This window comes from Pogona vitticeps, chromosome 3 (assembly GCF_051106095.1).
Source record: "Pogona vitticeps strain Pit_001003342236 chromosome 3, PviZW2.1, whole genome shotgun sequence".
NCBI lineage: Eukaryota > Metazoa > Chordata > Lepidosauria > Squamata > Agamidae > Pogona > Pogona vitticeps.
In genome coordinates this window covers 240,333,264-240,350,619 of record NC_135785.1, presented here as the reverse complement: position 1 = coordinate 240,350,619, position 17,356 = coordinate 240,333,264, and the positions used below count along the sequence as shown (strand labels likewise).

The window sequence follows — 17,356 nt, the reverse complement described above, 5'->3', positions numbered from 1 at the left end:
AAAACCTAAAGAGCACTAAGAACATTTTGTGGAAAAGCTTAGGGGAAGTGGTAAGTAGAATTGAATTATTGACGTGTTGCTTGATATTATAGCATCCCAAAAGAGAAAGGAAAGAGGAAACTTCTGGGTGGAAATTCTTATTTGGAAAATGGAGAAGCTGCTCGCTGAAGGTAGAACTATACATTACATGTAGCTCCAAAAGCCTATCTCCACCTCAATCCTGTACCATTAGGGGTAGCTTCAAGTGGTGCCCCTGTTTCCTAAGGCAACTTTATCAATTGCTCGTCAGCAGGTTTAATAGCCCTCTAGAAGTACTACCATGTTCATGTACTTCTGTGGAAAAACAAAGAAGTTGTGGTCATTTTGGCTTGCTAGCGCAAGTCAGTGGGCAATACAAAAATTCAGATTTCCAGATTTCATTTTGGGGTTAGATACAAAGGGGGGTTGGAAAAGGTCTGAATTTGTTCAAACAGACTGTGAAAAATGAATCTGGCCCCAGCCTGTGTTGGAAGACCCTTACATAGGTCTATACTAAAATCAAAAGGGAAAACATATAACCTCCCCTCCAAATTGAAAGAAACAAAGTTTAAATAATTAACCATAACTTTACTCCTGAGACAGATATTTGATGTGGCTGCTAAAACTTTTAGTGCAATCTTAGGCTGCATTAAGAGAAACACGGTGTTCAAATCACAAGAATCAATAATTCCACTTTGTTCTGCACTGATCAGACCCCTTATGAAGTCCTGGGCCCAGTTCTGTTCCCACATCTATGGAGGAAAGCCAAACCCGGACCATGGCCAGGGGAAGATAACCAAGATGGTGAGAGGTCTGTAAAGCAAACCCAGTAAAGGAAAGCTTAAAAAGCTGAAGTGTGGAGAAGAGACTAAAGAATGTGATGGTTGCCTTCAAATACCTGAGGGATAGTTACATAGAAAATGGAGAAGACTTGTCCACTGTGGCTCCAGAGGGTAGAACTAGAACCACTGCATGGAAATTGCGATAAAGCAGATATTGGTTGCTCATTTGGATAAACTTCCTAACAGCAAGAGCTGCTGGACAGTGGAGCAGATTGGAAAGTTATTATCTGTAAACAGAGGCTGGATTGCCATCTGACAAAAAACACTGAAGTAGCTCCCACATTGAGTAGGAGATGGAGTAGATGACATTCTAGGTCTGATTAAACTCTACAGTTCTACAGCTTAAAGCCAGCAGTAGGTCAGAAGCAGAATAGCCCCATTGAACCACTGATTCAACAGACCTACTCTCGTTGTAATTAGTTAAAGACCATAAAGTGGCTTCAGAACTTTAGTTCCAGCCTGTACAACCTGTGGCTCACTGAGCTAAATGCAACCTACTGATTATATATGGGGGAAAAGCAAGACCTTGAGAAACCTTGGGTCTTTACTACCTGCCGAAGACAAGAGTGGCAAACATTTAGCACTCCAGGTTTTTGGTCTATAACTCCCAGATTTCTCTGCCTGCATTGCTAATGATACAGGACTGTGGGGGTTGTAGTCTAAAACATCTGCAGTGCCAAAGGTTCACTACCTTGGCCTAAGGTATTTAATTAAAGTGCTCCATGTAGCAGCACAGAACTATGGTGAAGCTTTGGAAAATCCTTGTTTCGTACAAATAAAAGAAAGAAAGAAAGCTGTGAGAACCTAAGAACACAGAAAACTGCCTAGGACCAAGTCAGTCATTAGGCCATCTAACCATTCTCCAGGATTTCAAGCAGGACTTTGTGCCCAAATCCTACCCAAAACTCCTTGGTATTACCTTGCAGCCTACCACCTATCTACTAACCATTCCCAGTCCTACTTGGTGTTGTACGGTGTGCTGGTGCTGTTGTTTTAAATACAAAAGTGGTCAGGTAATCTGGAACATTTCTTTAAATAGAGAGAACACTTTCAGAGTATAAGAACCCACAAGGCAGAACAGGGGCATTATGTGCTTTCAAGGTCTGATGCACACGGGCATACCAGCTTCTTCCTGATGCTTTAAAAAGGCAAGGCGTAAAAAGCTTTATTTTGTTTTGCTGGTGTTTGCAGAGTCATAAAATACATGCTTTTTCAATCCACACCAAATCCACACCGAGCCAGCTGTTCTGGTATCTGACGCATCAAGTACTGTCCCAATATCATGGTTCCCAATATCATGGAATCCATTACTCAGCAGCTGGTGTTGCACAGACTAAACCATGAGGCATGTGAACAGATAAGCACACAATTCCTGAAGCACCAGCAGAGTGTACCAGCTGCAGGGGCCCAGACAGCCCAGTGAGGAATCACTGCTGAAATCAGTCTTCCCTCTACCTCAGGGAAAGCGTCTGGGCCCAGGAATTAGTATTTAAATTCTCCATAGTGATCTGAATGACTGTGGCTATGCTGGGTGAGGGATTCTGGAAATTTTAATCCAAAGAAAGCAACTTTCCCAAACTCCGTACAGTATAAAATGTACAGAGTTTGTACATATTTCTAAGGATCTCTAAAGTGTAGATCAGGGGTGTCCAACCTTTCACCTTCCCTGGGCCACATTAGAAGATGAAAATTTGGTTTGGGCCGCATGGGGGGCAGCCCCAGCTGTCCTCCGCAGCCCCGCTCCAAGCGCGCTTACCAGCAGCTGCGATCTAAGACAGCAGAGGCTGCCAGCTTTGACTCCGGTGGCTTTATGGGGCTGGGAGGGGGTCCACCTATTGACGGGGATGGCACAATGCAGTCACGCAGCCCCCCTGTCCCCTCCCCGGCAAGTAACTTGAAACTTTGGAATTTCTTTTAAAATAAAAAATTGCACTGGGCCGCATTACGAGCTGACCTGGGCCGCATGCGGCCCTCGGGCTGCGGGTTGGACAAGCCTGGTGTAGATCATTAGCAGTCTCTGCTGAACACTTTTTAAATTCACCTTCAGCAAACATAGATACAGACAAAATTCAGATAAAACAAATATGCTACAAAATTGTAATCATATTTACTCACAGGCAGGGAAGAGTTCAAAGAACTTATACTTAAAGGATTACATGCATAGGAGAAATGTATTCAAAGACAACTAGTTACCTGTAGCTATCAGTGTAATGCTGCTTGCATGGAAACGGCTTTTGGGAAAACATCCAGATGCATGTAATTGCTGGATATGCTTCCAGTTTAATTTCAAGGCAAATGGTTTCCTTCGGGCCAACTTCAAAATCTTCCTTTAAATCAGTGATATTGATAAATCCTCTACCTATTAAAAGATATATCAAAATAATGTCATGGAAATTTATAATTTATGTGGAAAATTTTAAAATACCATATGACTCTTTCTAATTTTTTCCAAATGGGAGTGTTTGTGTTTAGCCATCAACCATAAAAACAAAAGGCATAAAAATAAGCTTAAGAAGCCTCTGTAAAGCAAGCAGAACAAATCCAGCTATAGTATGAACTAAATAAATACATGAAATCAGCAACTGTAAAAAAAAATCATGTAGGAAAGTGAAAACATTAAAAGACACAGAAACATGAAAAGGGTTTTACCTGTGCTGTCAATGCCATAATGTAGGAGGTAGGTAAGCTTCCTAAGAAGTCCATACCACAGTTGATGCCATCATGGTGAAGGCCTTTTCCCTGGCAGTTAGTGTCCAGACCTCCTTTGAAGGGAAGCCCTGAATATGGCCTTTCTGTTGGTAGCCATCCTTCAGAAAATGTGGCCCTGCACCATTCAGCACTTGATGTAGTACGCATAAATGTGCAGTGCAGCCATTTGTACTTAATGTAGTACATATATATCACTATTAAAAGGATACAAAACATTGTCTTCTTCTGCCACTACAACTAAGAAGCTAAGAAGAACTTGCCCTTGGGAAATCAGACTCCAAAGCAATTCTAGGTCATGGAGACCAATAAAGCAAGCTAACTTTCCAGCTCCAGTGGGTGGGAGAAGCTCCTGCTCCGATGCACATAACTGGAATAAAGATTCCCCAGCCCCTTCTAATTGCAGTCTGCAGGTGAAACTCGTTTCTACACTGAATCTCATTTTTAAGAGCTGCGATCATGCCACCTCAAAGAGGATAAAAGCACAACTCCAGGCAGAAGCCTCTTGGGTTGCTCCTACTTAACTTTGTCAGATCTCTCCCTCTGTTCCCTCCACTCAAGGAGATGCTGGTCTGTGTCTCTACAGATTAGCCCTTCCTTCAAAAATTCCTTCCTTCTGCATCCCATTGAGATACTTTCCCCCCTTCACTTCAGATCATTTTGCCCTTTTGGGGAAAAATCTCATCACATTCTGCCCAGACACAGAGAGTCAGCTCAACCTTCACAACTTGCCTGCTTGCCCGCTTGCCTGATTAGGACGGCTTGGCTTTCTGCACCCCAGTCTTTGTCAACACATGCATTCAAGATGTCAGCTAAAACCTAGAAAAAAGTTTTACCCATTGGGACTCATTCATTCCAACTCACTCACTGGACTGCATGGAAAACTTTGCTTTTCTCCTCACCCACCCAACTCCCTGATTGTGTGTCTGTGAACCTGTATGTTGCACTATCCCATTACTAAACCCAAGAGAAGGCCAGGGAGCAGGGTAGAGCTTCTCCCTTCCATCCTCATGGATTTCTGTCTTCTCACCTCCAGTATAGTTATAGCTAAGTCATAATTTGGAGTATGTGAAGGAAAGAGTGCATGCTTGTCCATGTGTGTAAGTCTTGTGAACTTCTGAAATTGTGATGATGCTAGTGCCTATGATTCAGATAACTCATCATTCTGTTAGAAATCACATTAGTGTTTCAGAGACATGATTTTATCTGACAAATAAAACTTGTAAACCAAGCCTGTGTTTAGATCCAAAAAAAATATATCACAAAATAAAAACATGGTAATTTGCAAACTACAGAAGGTGTGAAAATCTCCTGCTATGACCATCAATCACTTTCAAGAATTAATTAATTCTCATTTGCAATGGAGGGTTTTCTGTAACATATTATATGCCCCTTATTTTTCAAAACCTTTTATAGTCAGGAGATAGACACCAAAGGCAGCTGGCCAGGCATTCTTCTTTTTATTTTTTTGTCAACAATGAAATGATGTGTCTATCCAACTAAATCTATTTAGCATGAGAGCAGTAACAGCAACCTCAGTTTCATTCCTCTGGTGCTCTTTTTGTTTTTTTGCTTTGTTTGTTTTACACCATAAATAATGAAGAAGCAGTTTTGAAGCAAGTGTGGGCAGAAGGAAGACTTGAATTTACTAGCTGGATGATTTCCAGGCTTTGGGGACTCCCAGTTATTTAACAATAGCAAGAACTGAAATGTTTCCCCTCACGTAACCCTAGTTGTTGATGAAGAATGCATTTAATAGATCTAAGTGAAGAAAGGTTTGGTTCCAGTACTGCATATGCTCAGGGAAACCTGTTCCTTTTTTGTGGCATATGCCTCATCCAGTTTCTGGTAATATCTTAAAGGTTCTAGTAAAACAATGGTGGAAGCCTGAAGTGTGCAGTATGGAATAACAGGGTGGGTGGAATAAAGAAGATTAGTTATGTATGAAGGTCAAATCACTAAGGCCCATTTTAAAATTGCATACGTAACTTCATCATGGTTACTTATCCCAGTTAATTGGTATTAGTAGATTGCTGTTCCATCCAGCTGCATAAAGACACTTTCAAACCATCAAAGCCAGGAACCATTTCTCCATTTCATGACAATACATTCCATAAATTAAATATGCATTATGTAATGGTCTCTGGAACAGAGGAAATCCAATCATGCTTGATGATTTGGAGTATATATGGAGAACTGGCCATTTATTTTTACTGAGTAAACATTGTTGTTATGTGCTGACAAGTTGGAACTGACATATAGGGCTTTCAAGGTAAGTGAAATGTTCAAGGAGTGGTTTTACCAATTCCACACCAATAGTGAATTTCTATGGCTGAGAAAAGATTTGAACTCAGGCCTCGTGTGTCTTAGTATGTCACTCAATCCACTATACCACACTAGCTATCACACTGGTAACATATATCAGATTTCAGATTTACTGTATGGTAACATCAAGACAGAACATAATGCTGGAGCGATTGCATAAGAAGGACTTTTTGTTGTTTGGACTACTGACATCTTAATTCAGTTTTGCTTCTTCTCATAGGGAAAGCCATTAAAATATTTTCATTCAGAACTACAGTATTAACAAACATAAATAAACCTCATCATCATCATCATCTTGGAAGTGCAGAGCTGGAAGAGACCCTCTGGATCATTGAGTCCATGAAATATGTGACTTACCTAAAACTGTAACCATAATGGTTTGATTTCTGTTAAGGTTTTTGGAATGACATGTATAAAGTCCATGACTATGTTGTTCCACTGATGAAACAAATGCATACTTGTTCCTAATCCAATATGCGCCCAGATTCCAACTTTCATCAAGTATCATGTTCTATAATTTGGGGGAGCGGAGAGAACACATTAGTAACATTACCTAATAACCTTACTATTTCTACATTCCTGGCATGTCACAGCAAAAAAAAAATCAGTAACAACAAAAACACCAAAACTACTTGCTATCTCTGATGGGGAGGAAAGGGGAAGGGAGAATGGAAGGAGTATTTGGAGTAGTTTTGCACATTAAAGTCACATCAATTAAAGCAATCAAACAAGACTATGCCCCTCTTTGTGCAAAGTCACATCAAATAAGACTATGCCCCTCTTTGTGCATTGTGAAGGCAAGTCATGGCAAGCCAACATTATGGACCACTTGAGTTATATCAATGGCTTTCAACCTTTAGTCTTCCACTCTTCTCGGACTTCAACTCATGGATTGTGTCCAATGGTAAGGGACTCTGGCAGTTGAAATCTAAAATACCTGGCGGACCAAAGGTTGAAACCCACTGGGTTATATGATGTAATATGGTTAGATTACATAATGGATTGACCTACATTCCTATAGTCAAGTTTTTGAAAAATAAGTATTTTACGTTTTCATTTGCAAAACTTAAACATTCAGTAAAATAATTGTTTAAAACTTGGTTTTTAATCAGTTGAAGCTATTAGTAGTAACTGCTCAGAAGGAAAAACATATTAATTTAATTATTAATTATTATTAATTATTAATTATTAATAATTTAATTTAATCTATTTTTCTTCTTTATTTGTTATTTATGATTTATGTTATCTTTGTTAATCGATATTTTTATTTTATGTTCCTATAATTATACTAATATTGTTGTTAGCCGCTCAGAGTGGTATAGATGTATCAGATGGGCGGGATATAAATCAAATCAAATAAATAAATAAATAAATAAATAAATATTACCTTTGCTATTTGTTTGTTGTCAAAATACCATTTAATTCCAAAGTTATAATTGCTATAGGTGGCTCTACATCTTAAGAACAGTGGATCTCCAACTTTAACAAAGAATTCTTTCTGAGGGCCTCCCAATGGTATGTCTAAATCTGAAATACCACAATAATGAAATAATGAACAATATGTCCAATCAAACAGGCAAATCAACAAAAGCAAAATCCTGAAATTTATTGCAATCATTTTACCGTACTTTTTCCATTGATAAGACTATACTTTTCTCTAAAATCTTTAGACTAAAAATTAAGGGTTGTCTTATACATGGAAGTAAGCTGAGGAGGAAAAAAAACAAGTGGAGGGGAAAGCAGGGATCAAAGTGATCCTGCAGGGCTTTGATCCCCGCCTTCCCACTTGCTAAGCCTTAGCAAAAGGAAAGCAGGGATCAAAGTGCTGCAGGATCACTTTGATCCCTGCTTTCGCCTCTGCTTGCTAAGTCCCATAGGGGTTAGCAAAAGGAGGGGGGAAGGATCAAAGCAACCCCGTGGCTGTATAAGGGGGAAAGGAATCAAAATGATTGTGCAGTCGTGAAATTGCTTTGATCCCTTTCCCCCTCCTTTTGCTAAGCCATGCGGGGCTTAGCACAAAGGGAGAAAGCAGGGATCAAACTCATCCAGCAGCACTTTGATCCTTTTTCCCTACAATTGCTAAGCCCCACTTAGATTTCTTAATTTTGGGTTAGAAAAGTGTGGGGGGTCTTATACATGGGGACGTCTTATAAATAGAAAAATACGGTACTTATATTATTATGTAATTAACATATTATAATTATCATCATCATGCCCAATCACCACCAACACTGCTACAATCATCAATATTTGAACACCAGTGTTGTGAATAGTGTAAATATTAAACCAGTGTTGAAAACCATGCATGTTAAACTCGCTTACTCTATTGGAAGCAGAGAAAGTTCAGACTAGCAGCAGCAACAGCTAACTGCAAGTCTACAGGAAACAGCAGAATCAGTGTTCCAAGATCACAGAAAACTGGAGGCCTCGTTGCAGACGGATGTAAGAAAATGGTGTTTAAGGAGAATATGTTCCAGAAGGAGAAAACACAGGGGGAAACAGGATTTTAACAAAATGGTTGTTAGATTTTTGAAATTACAATTCTCATTTTACTAAGGCATTAATGTTGGATTTAACTAATTGCTGCTAATTTTCAGTGGCAAACTACAAGGCATTCTCCTCTTCATTTTTTTTCTCTCTTTTTTGCCCTGGACAAACACAGGGAATGTATGCAAAAGAAGAAAATGAAAGGGGGGGAAATGAAAGAGCTTGGTGGGACATCCAATTCTCAGTCCTGCATTAGAATGGGATTTCCATCAACCACAGAAGTTTTCTGCCATCAAGGTATATGTGTGTTTTATACTGTCGAGTTCAAACTGATTTATAGTGACCCTAATAGAGATTTCAAGGTACGGTAAGTAAGATATTTAAGGAGTGGTTTTACTAGTTCTACTCCCACATTCAGTTTCCATGGCTGAGTGGGGCTTGTTCTTCAGAGCCCTAGTACATCGCTTTATCCACTACACCACACTGGGAATCAAGGTACCTCTTGTCAAATTGTAGACTAAAAGCTACATGGGGCAGGATGCACTGGTGGCCCATACATCGTGTAAACATATGTATGTAAGTCCTTTGCTCCTTCTCCATGTCCTCTGCAGGGGGAAGCGTGAACAAAGCCAGTCAAATTGCTAGCTGGTGTTTAGGAGAGAGAGAGACAGAGAGACAGAGAGAGAGAGCGTTTGTGTGTGTGATTGTGATTTCCTTTACCCCTCCCATATGGAGAAGGGAGAGTGGAATGAAGTTGGTTCCTAGCTAAAGAGGTAGATGGAAAATGCTGTCCATTCTTCATAATCCTGTCTAGGAAGAAACTCCTTCAGCTGCATACTTTTTGTGGAAGTTCATGTTCTTCATGTTATCAGGTTGATTCCAACTTTTGGTGATCCTAGTAGGGTTTTCAAGGCATGTGAGATGTTCAAAGGGTGGTTTACCATTGCCATCTTCCCAGTACATTTCCATGGCTGAGCAGGGACTTGATTCCTGAGCTGAGCAACTATAGTAGTCCAATACTTTGGCCACTACAGCACATTGGCTGTCACTATGGAAGACCACACTTGGTTTTAGTGGAATAATGACACTGTTGGCATGGATGAAGGAGCTACAAATCTTAGGCCATCCACACAGGAATCTATTAGTACTGTAGTTCCATTACCTATTGTATAGAGTTCCGTGCATGCATGGCCCATCTCATTGACTGCACAGCACCACACATGTGGATCAATAAGCAAATCTTCACTTAGTTTCAGCTGTGCCCCCTGTAATCTGTGCAGGACTGCATTTGAGGAGGAATCATTTCTTCTGCAGCTATAAAACAGAATAAGAAACTGACTCTAAGAAATTACATATGAAAAATGAGAAAATTCATTTCATCATCATTTGTTATTGCATTTTTAAGCATCACTTTGCGTTACACCAACTGTTAAAAAGAACACATAACATTTACCCACAATAGTATTTCCTTAGAGATATATACCTCAACAAGCAGACTTGCAAATGAGGCCCATGTTTACTTTCCAATGACCATTCAGAAAACAAAGCACACTAAATGCAAGATATGTAGTTGAGGAAAATCATATGCAAACAGAATTTTCACTAAGAATGCCTCTTTAATAAGAGATAAAGACACCTTGGATTGAGTAATTAGGGGAAAGGTGGCATAGAAATAAAATCAATCAATCAATCAATCAATCAATCAATCAATCAATCATCAATGTGTTGTTTAGTTTGACCTTCAGATTATCTTGCCCACTGCACAAGGATTGCAGCACCAAGAAGTAGCTGTTGAACTGTGGCCCAGCAGGACATGTCCACCACATAATATTACTGACTAACTGCTATTGTAGGGAAGGGATCCCTTTCAAACCTTGCCTGGTAAGTATTCATGGAGCATCTATGTTACTTAAAGTGTTTAAAGTACTGAAATAAAACATACTGAGCTCATCCGTCTTGAGCTTCTGCTGGGTGTCCAAGACATGACCTTTAGTTTAAAAAAAATGATTTTGAAATTGGGTTTGGAGGTTGTTTATAATCTGTGCTTAAATAATGTTGGCTTTAAACACCTTGGCTTTAAAAACATTTAAACTATATATTAATTCATTTGTGTATGTGTGTGCATTGCTTTGTGAGCCCTGGTGGACAGAAAAGAGATAAATATTATGTATGCCCAAGAACACAACCTGCAGCTTATTAATTCATGGCAATTTGCCACACGACCTCTGCAATTTTGCTTGTGCAAGCATAAATCATCAGTAAGCTGATTATTTGTTTAGATGCAGCACAATATCACTGCTATTCTCCAAAATGAGGAGAATAGCCACAATATCATCTCAATTTAAAGAGAGAATTGAGGAGCAGAGGTACTGGATTATAAACTAGCTACAGACATGAAGAAGAACTCTCACTATTTTTAAGGTCTAAAGACAACGTTTTTTAAAATTCAGCTTGCAAAATTGTTTTGATGCTTATTGATTACTCTGGTAATTCTAATTGTTTTACTTGTTTTGTTTTAATTAAAGATAAGATTATCATAAATGATTCTTCCCCACTGAATGCACAATTTCAGAATGGTGCTTCTATATTTTTTTAATGAAAGGCAGGCTGTTGTCTCAATCAATGGACATGCAATTATACATTAGCTTCTGAGAATTCTCCTTTCAGTTGCTTACATGTGCCATCATCTTTCTGTTGGAAGACGTTCCAGGGCAAACAAAGAAGAGAGGGCAGCAGCAAAATAGGCAGCTTACCCTTCATCAGGAACATTGCAAGACAGCCATTCAAAAACTGGTTCAGGGTGTCCTTCTGATACGCAGCTGACAGTGCTTGAATGCTTATTTGCTACGAAATATGGTTTTCTTGGACCTCCTATTGAAAATAACATAAACTTTGCTTACTGATTCAGGCACTGTTTGTTGATTCATAATACACACGTGTGGGTTGCCTGGCAGCATGTTTTGACAACCATGAAAAACCTTTTCACCCCCCCAACAGTTCCTAACATATAATATCAGACTACCAGTCTCACCATCTCCAGCCACTAGGCCCAGTGGGCACACTGGAAAGAAACGATGTGAGTTGCAATGCAGTACTATCTGGAGAACATGAGAATGGAGAAGGCAGGTCTCGGTTTTTGCATCACACATGCCTCATCCAGTGTGCCAATACCACCAGTATTTTTCTCACCATCCAGATAAGGCAAGGCTTAAGTCAGTACCATCAGTGACAACAACTCTGTCTCTTGCTTTTTTAAAGAACAAGATGAGGTACAGTGGGGTCTCGACTTACAAACTTAATCCGTATTGGAAGGCAGTTTGTAAGTCGAAAAGTTTGTAAGTCGAATCAGCATTTCCCATAGGAATGCACTGAAAACCAATTAATCTGTTCCGGCTGTTTTTGGTTCTTAGGTTGAGGGGCATTTCCCCTAGAAACTAAGGCAAAGCCGGTTAATCCATTCCTACCACTAGGGGCAGAATTTCTTTCTTTCTTTCCTTTTAACTTAAGATGACTTAGGTTAAAAAAAAGGAAAGAAATGAGGGAGAGAAGGAGGGAACAGACACCTTTTCAACAGAACACCCTGAAAAGCACATTTTCAGCCAAGACAAGTACCTTCTGGAAAAAACCAAGCACCTTTCAGACAACAGATCACCTTGAAAAGCACCTTTTAAATCAAGACAAGCCAATACAAGCACCTTTTGGGGAAAGGGGGGGCAGCAAAGCAGGGAGGGAACACCTTTTAAAAATCCAAAAATTAAAAAAGCGCCAAAAATAAAAATACAGTCCGTACTGCACTGTACCAGGCAATACCAGCAGTACCAGGCAGTACCAGGCAGTCTGAAGACTGTCTCCAAATCCACTCTCAAAACACTGGGAAGAGCGAGGAAGCAGATAAGCACCCTCTTCACTGGCCAACGGTTAACTGAAAGTTCAAACTTCATGCTTTCCCCACCTCAAACACGTTTTTGTTTTGGTTTGTAACTTGAATCTAAGTGTGCAAGTCGAGTCAATATTTTTCTATCAGAGTGGTTTGTAAGTCGAAATGTTTGTAACTCGAGCCGTTTGTAAGTCGAGGGTTGACTGTAATTTTGGACTTGTTTTGTTTCACTTTGTATTCAGAGTTGAGTTAAAGTGGCAAAAGCTTCATGAAGCAGAAGCTTTCAGTATCGGCACTTTATTAGCCAACAGGCACACACACATACCCCAGCGCTACTGATCATTCTAAAAGGGTTTCTTCAGCATTACTGACTGAGTTGTTCTGAAGGACAATTGATTTCTAAAGGAGATTAGCAGTGGATTTCCAGTGCAAAGCACTAAGTTCGGAAGACTACTGGCTTACTGTTATGAATGCCCCAGCCAATGAAGTCTGCCTTCTCAATATGGATCTCAATAAGAGAACAGATCAATGGATTCAGCTTGAACAGGAAGCACAGCACTACCAAAATACAAAGTTGAATATAGACCATTGAGTCTCTTCTAGCCTCTTGCTCTGCAGTCATCAAAGGTATACTGTACATGACAGTAACTGGCAGCAATAACTGACAAACTTACTTAAGAGCCTCGTGGCGCAGTGGTTAAAACGCTGTACTGCAGCTAAAACTGTGCTCACGACCTGGGGTTCAAATCCCAGGTAGCCGGCTCAAGGTTGACTCAGCCTTCCATCCTTCCGAGGTCAGTAAAATGAGTACCCAGCTTGCTGGGGGGGCAATGTGTAGCCTGTATAATTAAAATTGTAAACCGCCCGGAGAGTGCTTGTAGCGCTATGGGGCGGTATATAAGTCCAATAAATAAATAAATAAATAAATAAATACATGTGCATTCAGAGATAAGGAAGGTGTTATACTCAACACATAAACTCCAAAACCTGCAGTCAAGAGATGGTCCTAGAGTCGGCTGCCAAGATTCCAGGAGTTATATGAGCAAGAGGCAGCCCTTGAAGGTGCCTAGGACACCAGGTACTTCAAACTCGAACCTTGCTCCATGTCAAAAAGCGGCATATGCCACTATATTCTGGAACTAAACAAAGGGACCAAGAGATTCTTGATACATTCACTCAATTAAGGGAAGCAGCTGCAAAAGTGACTGCAGCATACTTTCCTCTGTTGAAGACTTTTCTGTGATGGAGTACAAAGTAAAGCCACAGGGTTCCCCTGGAATGTTTGTGTCAAAGCTGATGTTTCGAGATATGGTGAAGGAGAAACTAGCTTTGTTCTATTGTGCATTTTAATATATTCAGCTTTGTCTCTTTTCTTGAGTTTTATATACAGGCCCTGCATTTCATTATTATGAATATTCTGCTTTGTTGTCTTTTGCACGATCTGCTGATGAGCCACACTTCGGCAATGCGGGTCACCATTGCCTTCTTCCCCAGATATTGCAAGACGATGGGAGTCTCGCAAGAGTGACCCAGGATGGGGGGGGGGGAAGGAGTGCGATGGCATTTTGAGAGGTGGAAATATTTGGTCACACAGGCGGGTAGTGCGAATAGAACAGGTTTCGGTGAGTCCCATCACAATCGCAGGCAATGTATAGCTCATCTGACCTCCCAGCACTGCAGATCGTGAAATTACAGTGCTTGGGGGGGAGGGAAAGATGCATTGGGGCCAAACCTGGACCAACAGTCAACAAGAGAAGGTGTATTTAAAAGTATTTAAAATTATTTCTCAAAAATTTTGCAATGCTTTCAACCATTTCTTTAAAAGACATGGGTTTCTAAAAGAGTTCTTTTATATTAAATATGGGGAGGGGTGAGAACCCTCTGCAGAATCTGCACTCATTCAGGACCAAATGGTACCAATAGACACAAATGAAAGGATGGAAAAATGCCCCTTTCTGGATAGGCTCTTACAGAATATCTAGAGCGGTGGTTCTCAACTTTGGGTCCCCAGATGTTCTTGGACTAAAAGTCCCAGAAGCCTTCAACATTAGCTGTGTTAGCCAGGATTTTTGGGAGATGTAATCAAAGAACATCTGGAACTCAAGGCTGAGAACCACTGATCTAGAGTCATGTCTCTCCAATTCCTGTTCACCTGATGAGTCCTTAAAGCCGCCTAGAGTGGTTGCAAGGACCAGATAGGTGGGGTATAAATGGAATGAATGAATTAATGAATGAATGAATGAATGAATGAATGAATGAATGAATGAATGAATGAATGAAGGAGAGGCTTTGAACACCAAAGACTAAGCATGGGAAGTGTGATGATGACAAGCAGGGTTCTCCTTTCGCATTCCTTTAAATATCTATAATATCTTTAAAGATCTATAATATTAGCAATTTGATGGGCCACACTGAAGAAACTAATTCACAGAAGGATCATAGGTGAAAACAAAATAAAAATAAAGAGTAAAAAAGGACAAAAGCATGGTGTCACTTTAAAGACTAACTGTTGTCTGATGTCTGATGAAGTGGACTTATCCACAAAAGCTTACATTAAAGTTAGTATTTCAAGTACCACCACATTTTTGTCCTTTTTTACTCTTTATTTTTTAATTTTGTTTTCACCTATAATGCCTGCACAGACGAACACAGCTACCCATTCTGCAACTCTTTCCACAGAAGGAGAGCTATAAGTCATATAAGCAACACCAAGAGCAAAGACTCATCAGCTCAAGCCAAACACAGGCAGATTCATAGACAAATATTCATTATCACACTAAGAGGGTCTTCCCCTTCCCTATTTCACTATATTATTAGACTTTTAATCCAGTATAAATCTAGCAGTTCTAAAAAAAAAGGGGGGGGGAATTGCCAGTGCAGTACCTATTCCCACAGGGCCATGCTGAGGCCCACTGCCATTTCAGTTTTAACCCCCCATGAGAATAAATGGCACAATTTCTTTGTTAACTTTTATGGACAAAAAAAAAAAAAAATCCTCCCTGCATGTTGTGTGGAGGGGAGAACCAGCTCCTACTACACACCATTGTAACAACCAGGTCCTTGTTGTGGTCAACTTTTTTCCTACAAGGTATACCCCTTCTCCATTTTTTTTGATGGGGGAGGGAAGAAAAGAAAACCTATCCTGCCGAAAAAATGAGATTTCCCAAGATCTGATGTTTTTCCACAGAGCAGCTTCCCCTCCCGCCATGCCAATAAGCCCCCCCCCACCAAAAGTTCCAGTTCCTTGCATGGGGTTTTTAAAAAATTGCTCTGTGGATGTGCCTTTTCTATCTTTTTCCTCCCTTCCTTTCAGGGCTGGCCCTGGTATGAGGCAGAGTCAGGCAACACCCTCAGTAACCAAACGTGGAACCTTCCCATCAGCCCTGTTTGTCAGAGGCCGCAGCTGTGTGTGCCACAGATCGTAACCTGCACCTCCAAGACTAACCGGGGGGCGGGGGCGGTAGAGGATGTTGCCCTTTCCCTATTGCTGATGTGAAATTCAGCTACAAATCCAGCTCATTTTTGTACATGGGAAGGGGTGAACTCTTCCTAGGTCTTTCCCTCAGGCAGAAAAATGCCTTGGGACCATCCATCTTCTTTTGTTTTCCCCTTTTCGTTCCCCTACACCACTTTTGTCATCGTCTTCGTCGTCGTTGTCGTCGTCGTCGTTGTCGTCGTCGTCGTCGTCGTCGTCGTCGTCGTCGTCGTCGTCTTCTTCTTCTTCTTCTTCTTCTTCTTCTTCTTCTTCTTCTTCTTCTTCTTCTTCTTCTTCTTCTTCTTCTTCTTCTTCTCTGTCTTGGATTCCTTTCTCTTTCTTTCTCCCAATATAAATGCTGTGGGTTTTTTTTCCTGTCTTGCCTAGGTTCATATTCAAGCCCAAGAGTGCCTGGTGATTCAGCAGTGGTCACATATTATAAAATATCAAACCATCTCTGGAAATATTAATCTACTCAACGCAGTACGGAGTTGTTGTTTTTTCCTGGAAGGACAATGTGGATGAAGCTTCATATAAAATGAGTGATGTGGGATAAAAAGCACAAGATATCAGAACTAAAATGGAGGGAGAGTATTCAGAGTGAGAAAGGGAAAATCTCCAGGGTTGGGGGAAATCAATCATGTTTTGTTCTTTCAACATTAGGCAGACTAGTGTTCCTCATTTCTTCCCCCTCTATTTTGCAAGAAGTTTGGCCCTTTGCTTATCACCATAAAAAGTTATGGCCCTTAAAAGTTTCTGACCATTGAACCTGCTTAATTAGTTTCTTTCATTGGTGATAACTGGAGGCTAATGACTCCAATACCGATGGGCAGGCTTTTCATCTGAACTTTACAGGAATTATCAAGATGCCGAGCCCTGTCCCACAAAACAGATTCATCACCTTGAATACCTCCTGTTGGAATTTAGACTAAAAACTAGGGCAGATTAAATGCCCAGCTGACATCAGAGTTACCGTCCTCCACTGTAGTGGTGCTTAACTGGTGATGGACAATATCATGGACCTTCCTCTATCTTCTTATGGTTCTTGGTCTTTAAGTCTATTTTGGATTGGACACAGCCTTTCAAACAGAAGGCTGTCCTGTGAAAGTTTTTCAAATCATTGTCCTCTGTAAAGCAGAGTACAAAGGCACCATGGCCAAGATCCAAAGCTGATGGAATAATAATTTCCTTCCTCTTACCCTCCTGTTGTTGTCCTGCGTGTTGCTTCCCTCCCCCCCCAACCCCCCCCCAATTCTCCTCCAAAGAGTTTCCCAGCCCTTCCTAGCACTATTTCAAACTGTATTAGGGGCTGCAGGTGGGGAAGAGGGGGTTGTCATTTTTGGTGGAAACCGTGGGATCCAAGACATGCAGCACTCAATTCTGGCTGACAGCTTCTGGCTTGGTATCGTACTTACGTTTGATATGAAGTATAAATGTTACTGTGTAGTAATTGGTTTTAGTTTTAATTGACAGTGTGTGATTTCCAGCCAGCTTCTCTCGAATCTTTGGAAACTCCACTGAAACAACATGCCTATAATAGAGGAAACAAAGCTTCATTCCTTAAAAACAGAAAGTTAATCAAAGGGAAGCAAGCCCAACAATAAAAGGAAATAAAAGGGAGAAAGG

At 40.5% G+C, this 17,356-nt stretch overlaps 1 protein-coding gene across 1 annotated transcript in view; it reads right to left on the bottom strand.

Moving 5' to 3' along the window:
* FLT3 (fms related receptor tyrosine kinase 3) overlaps positions 1-17,356 on the bottom strand; it is a 79,380-nt gene that overhangs the window by 30,710 nt on the left and 31,314 nt on the right. The window contains exons 4-9 of the mRNA XM_072993739.2: positions 17,146-17,261; positions 11,132-11,249; positions 9,541-9,692; positions 7,279-7,418; positions 6,249-6,402; positions 3,054-3,219 (exon numbers count right to left, since the gene is read on the bottom strand). Of these exons, the coding sequence (XP_072849840.2) occupies positions 3,054-3,219; positions 6,249-6,402; positions 7,279-7,418; positions 9,541-9,692; positions 11,132-11,249; positions 17,146-17,261 (846 nt within the window). The remainder of the gene's footprint in view (positions 1-3,053; positions 3,220-6,248; positions 6,403-7,278; positions 7,419-9,540; positions 9,693-11,131; positions 11,250-17,145; positions 17,262-17,356) is intronic.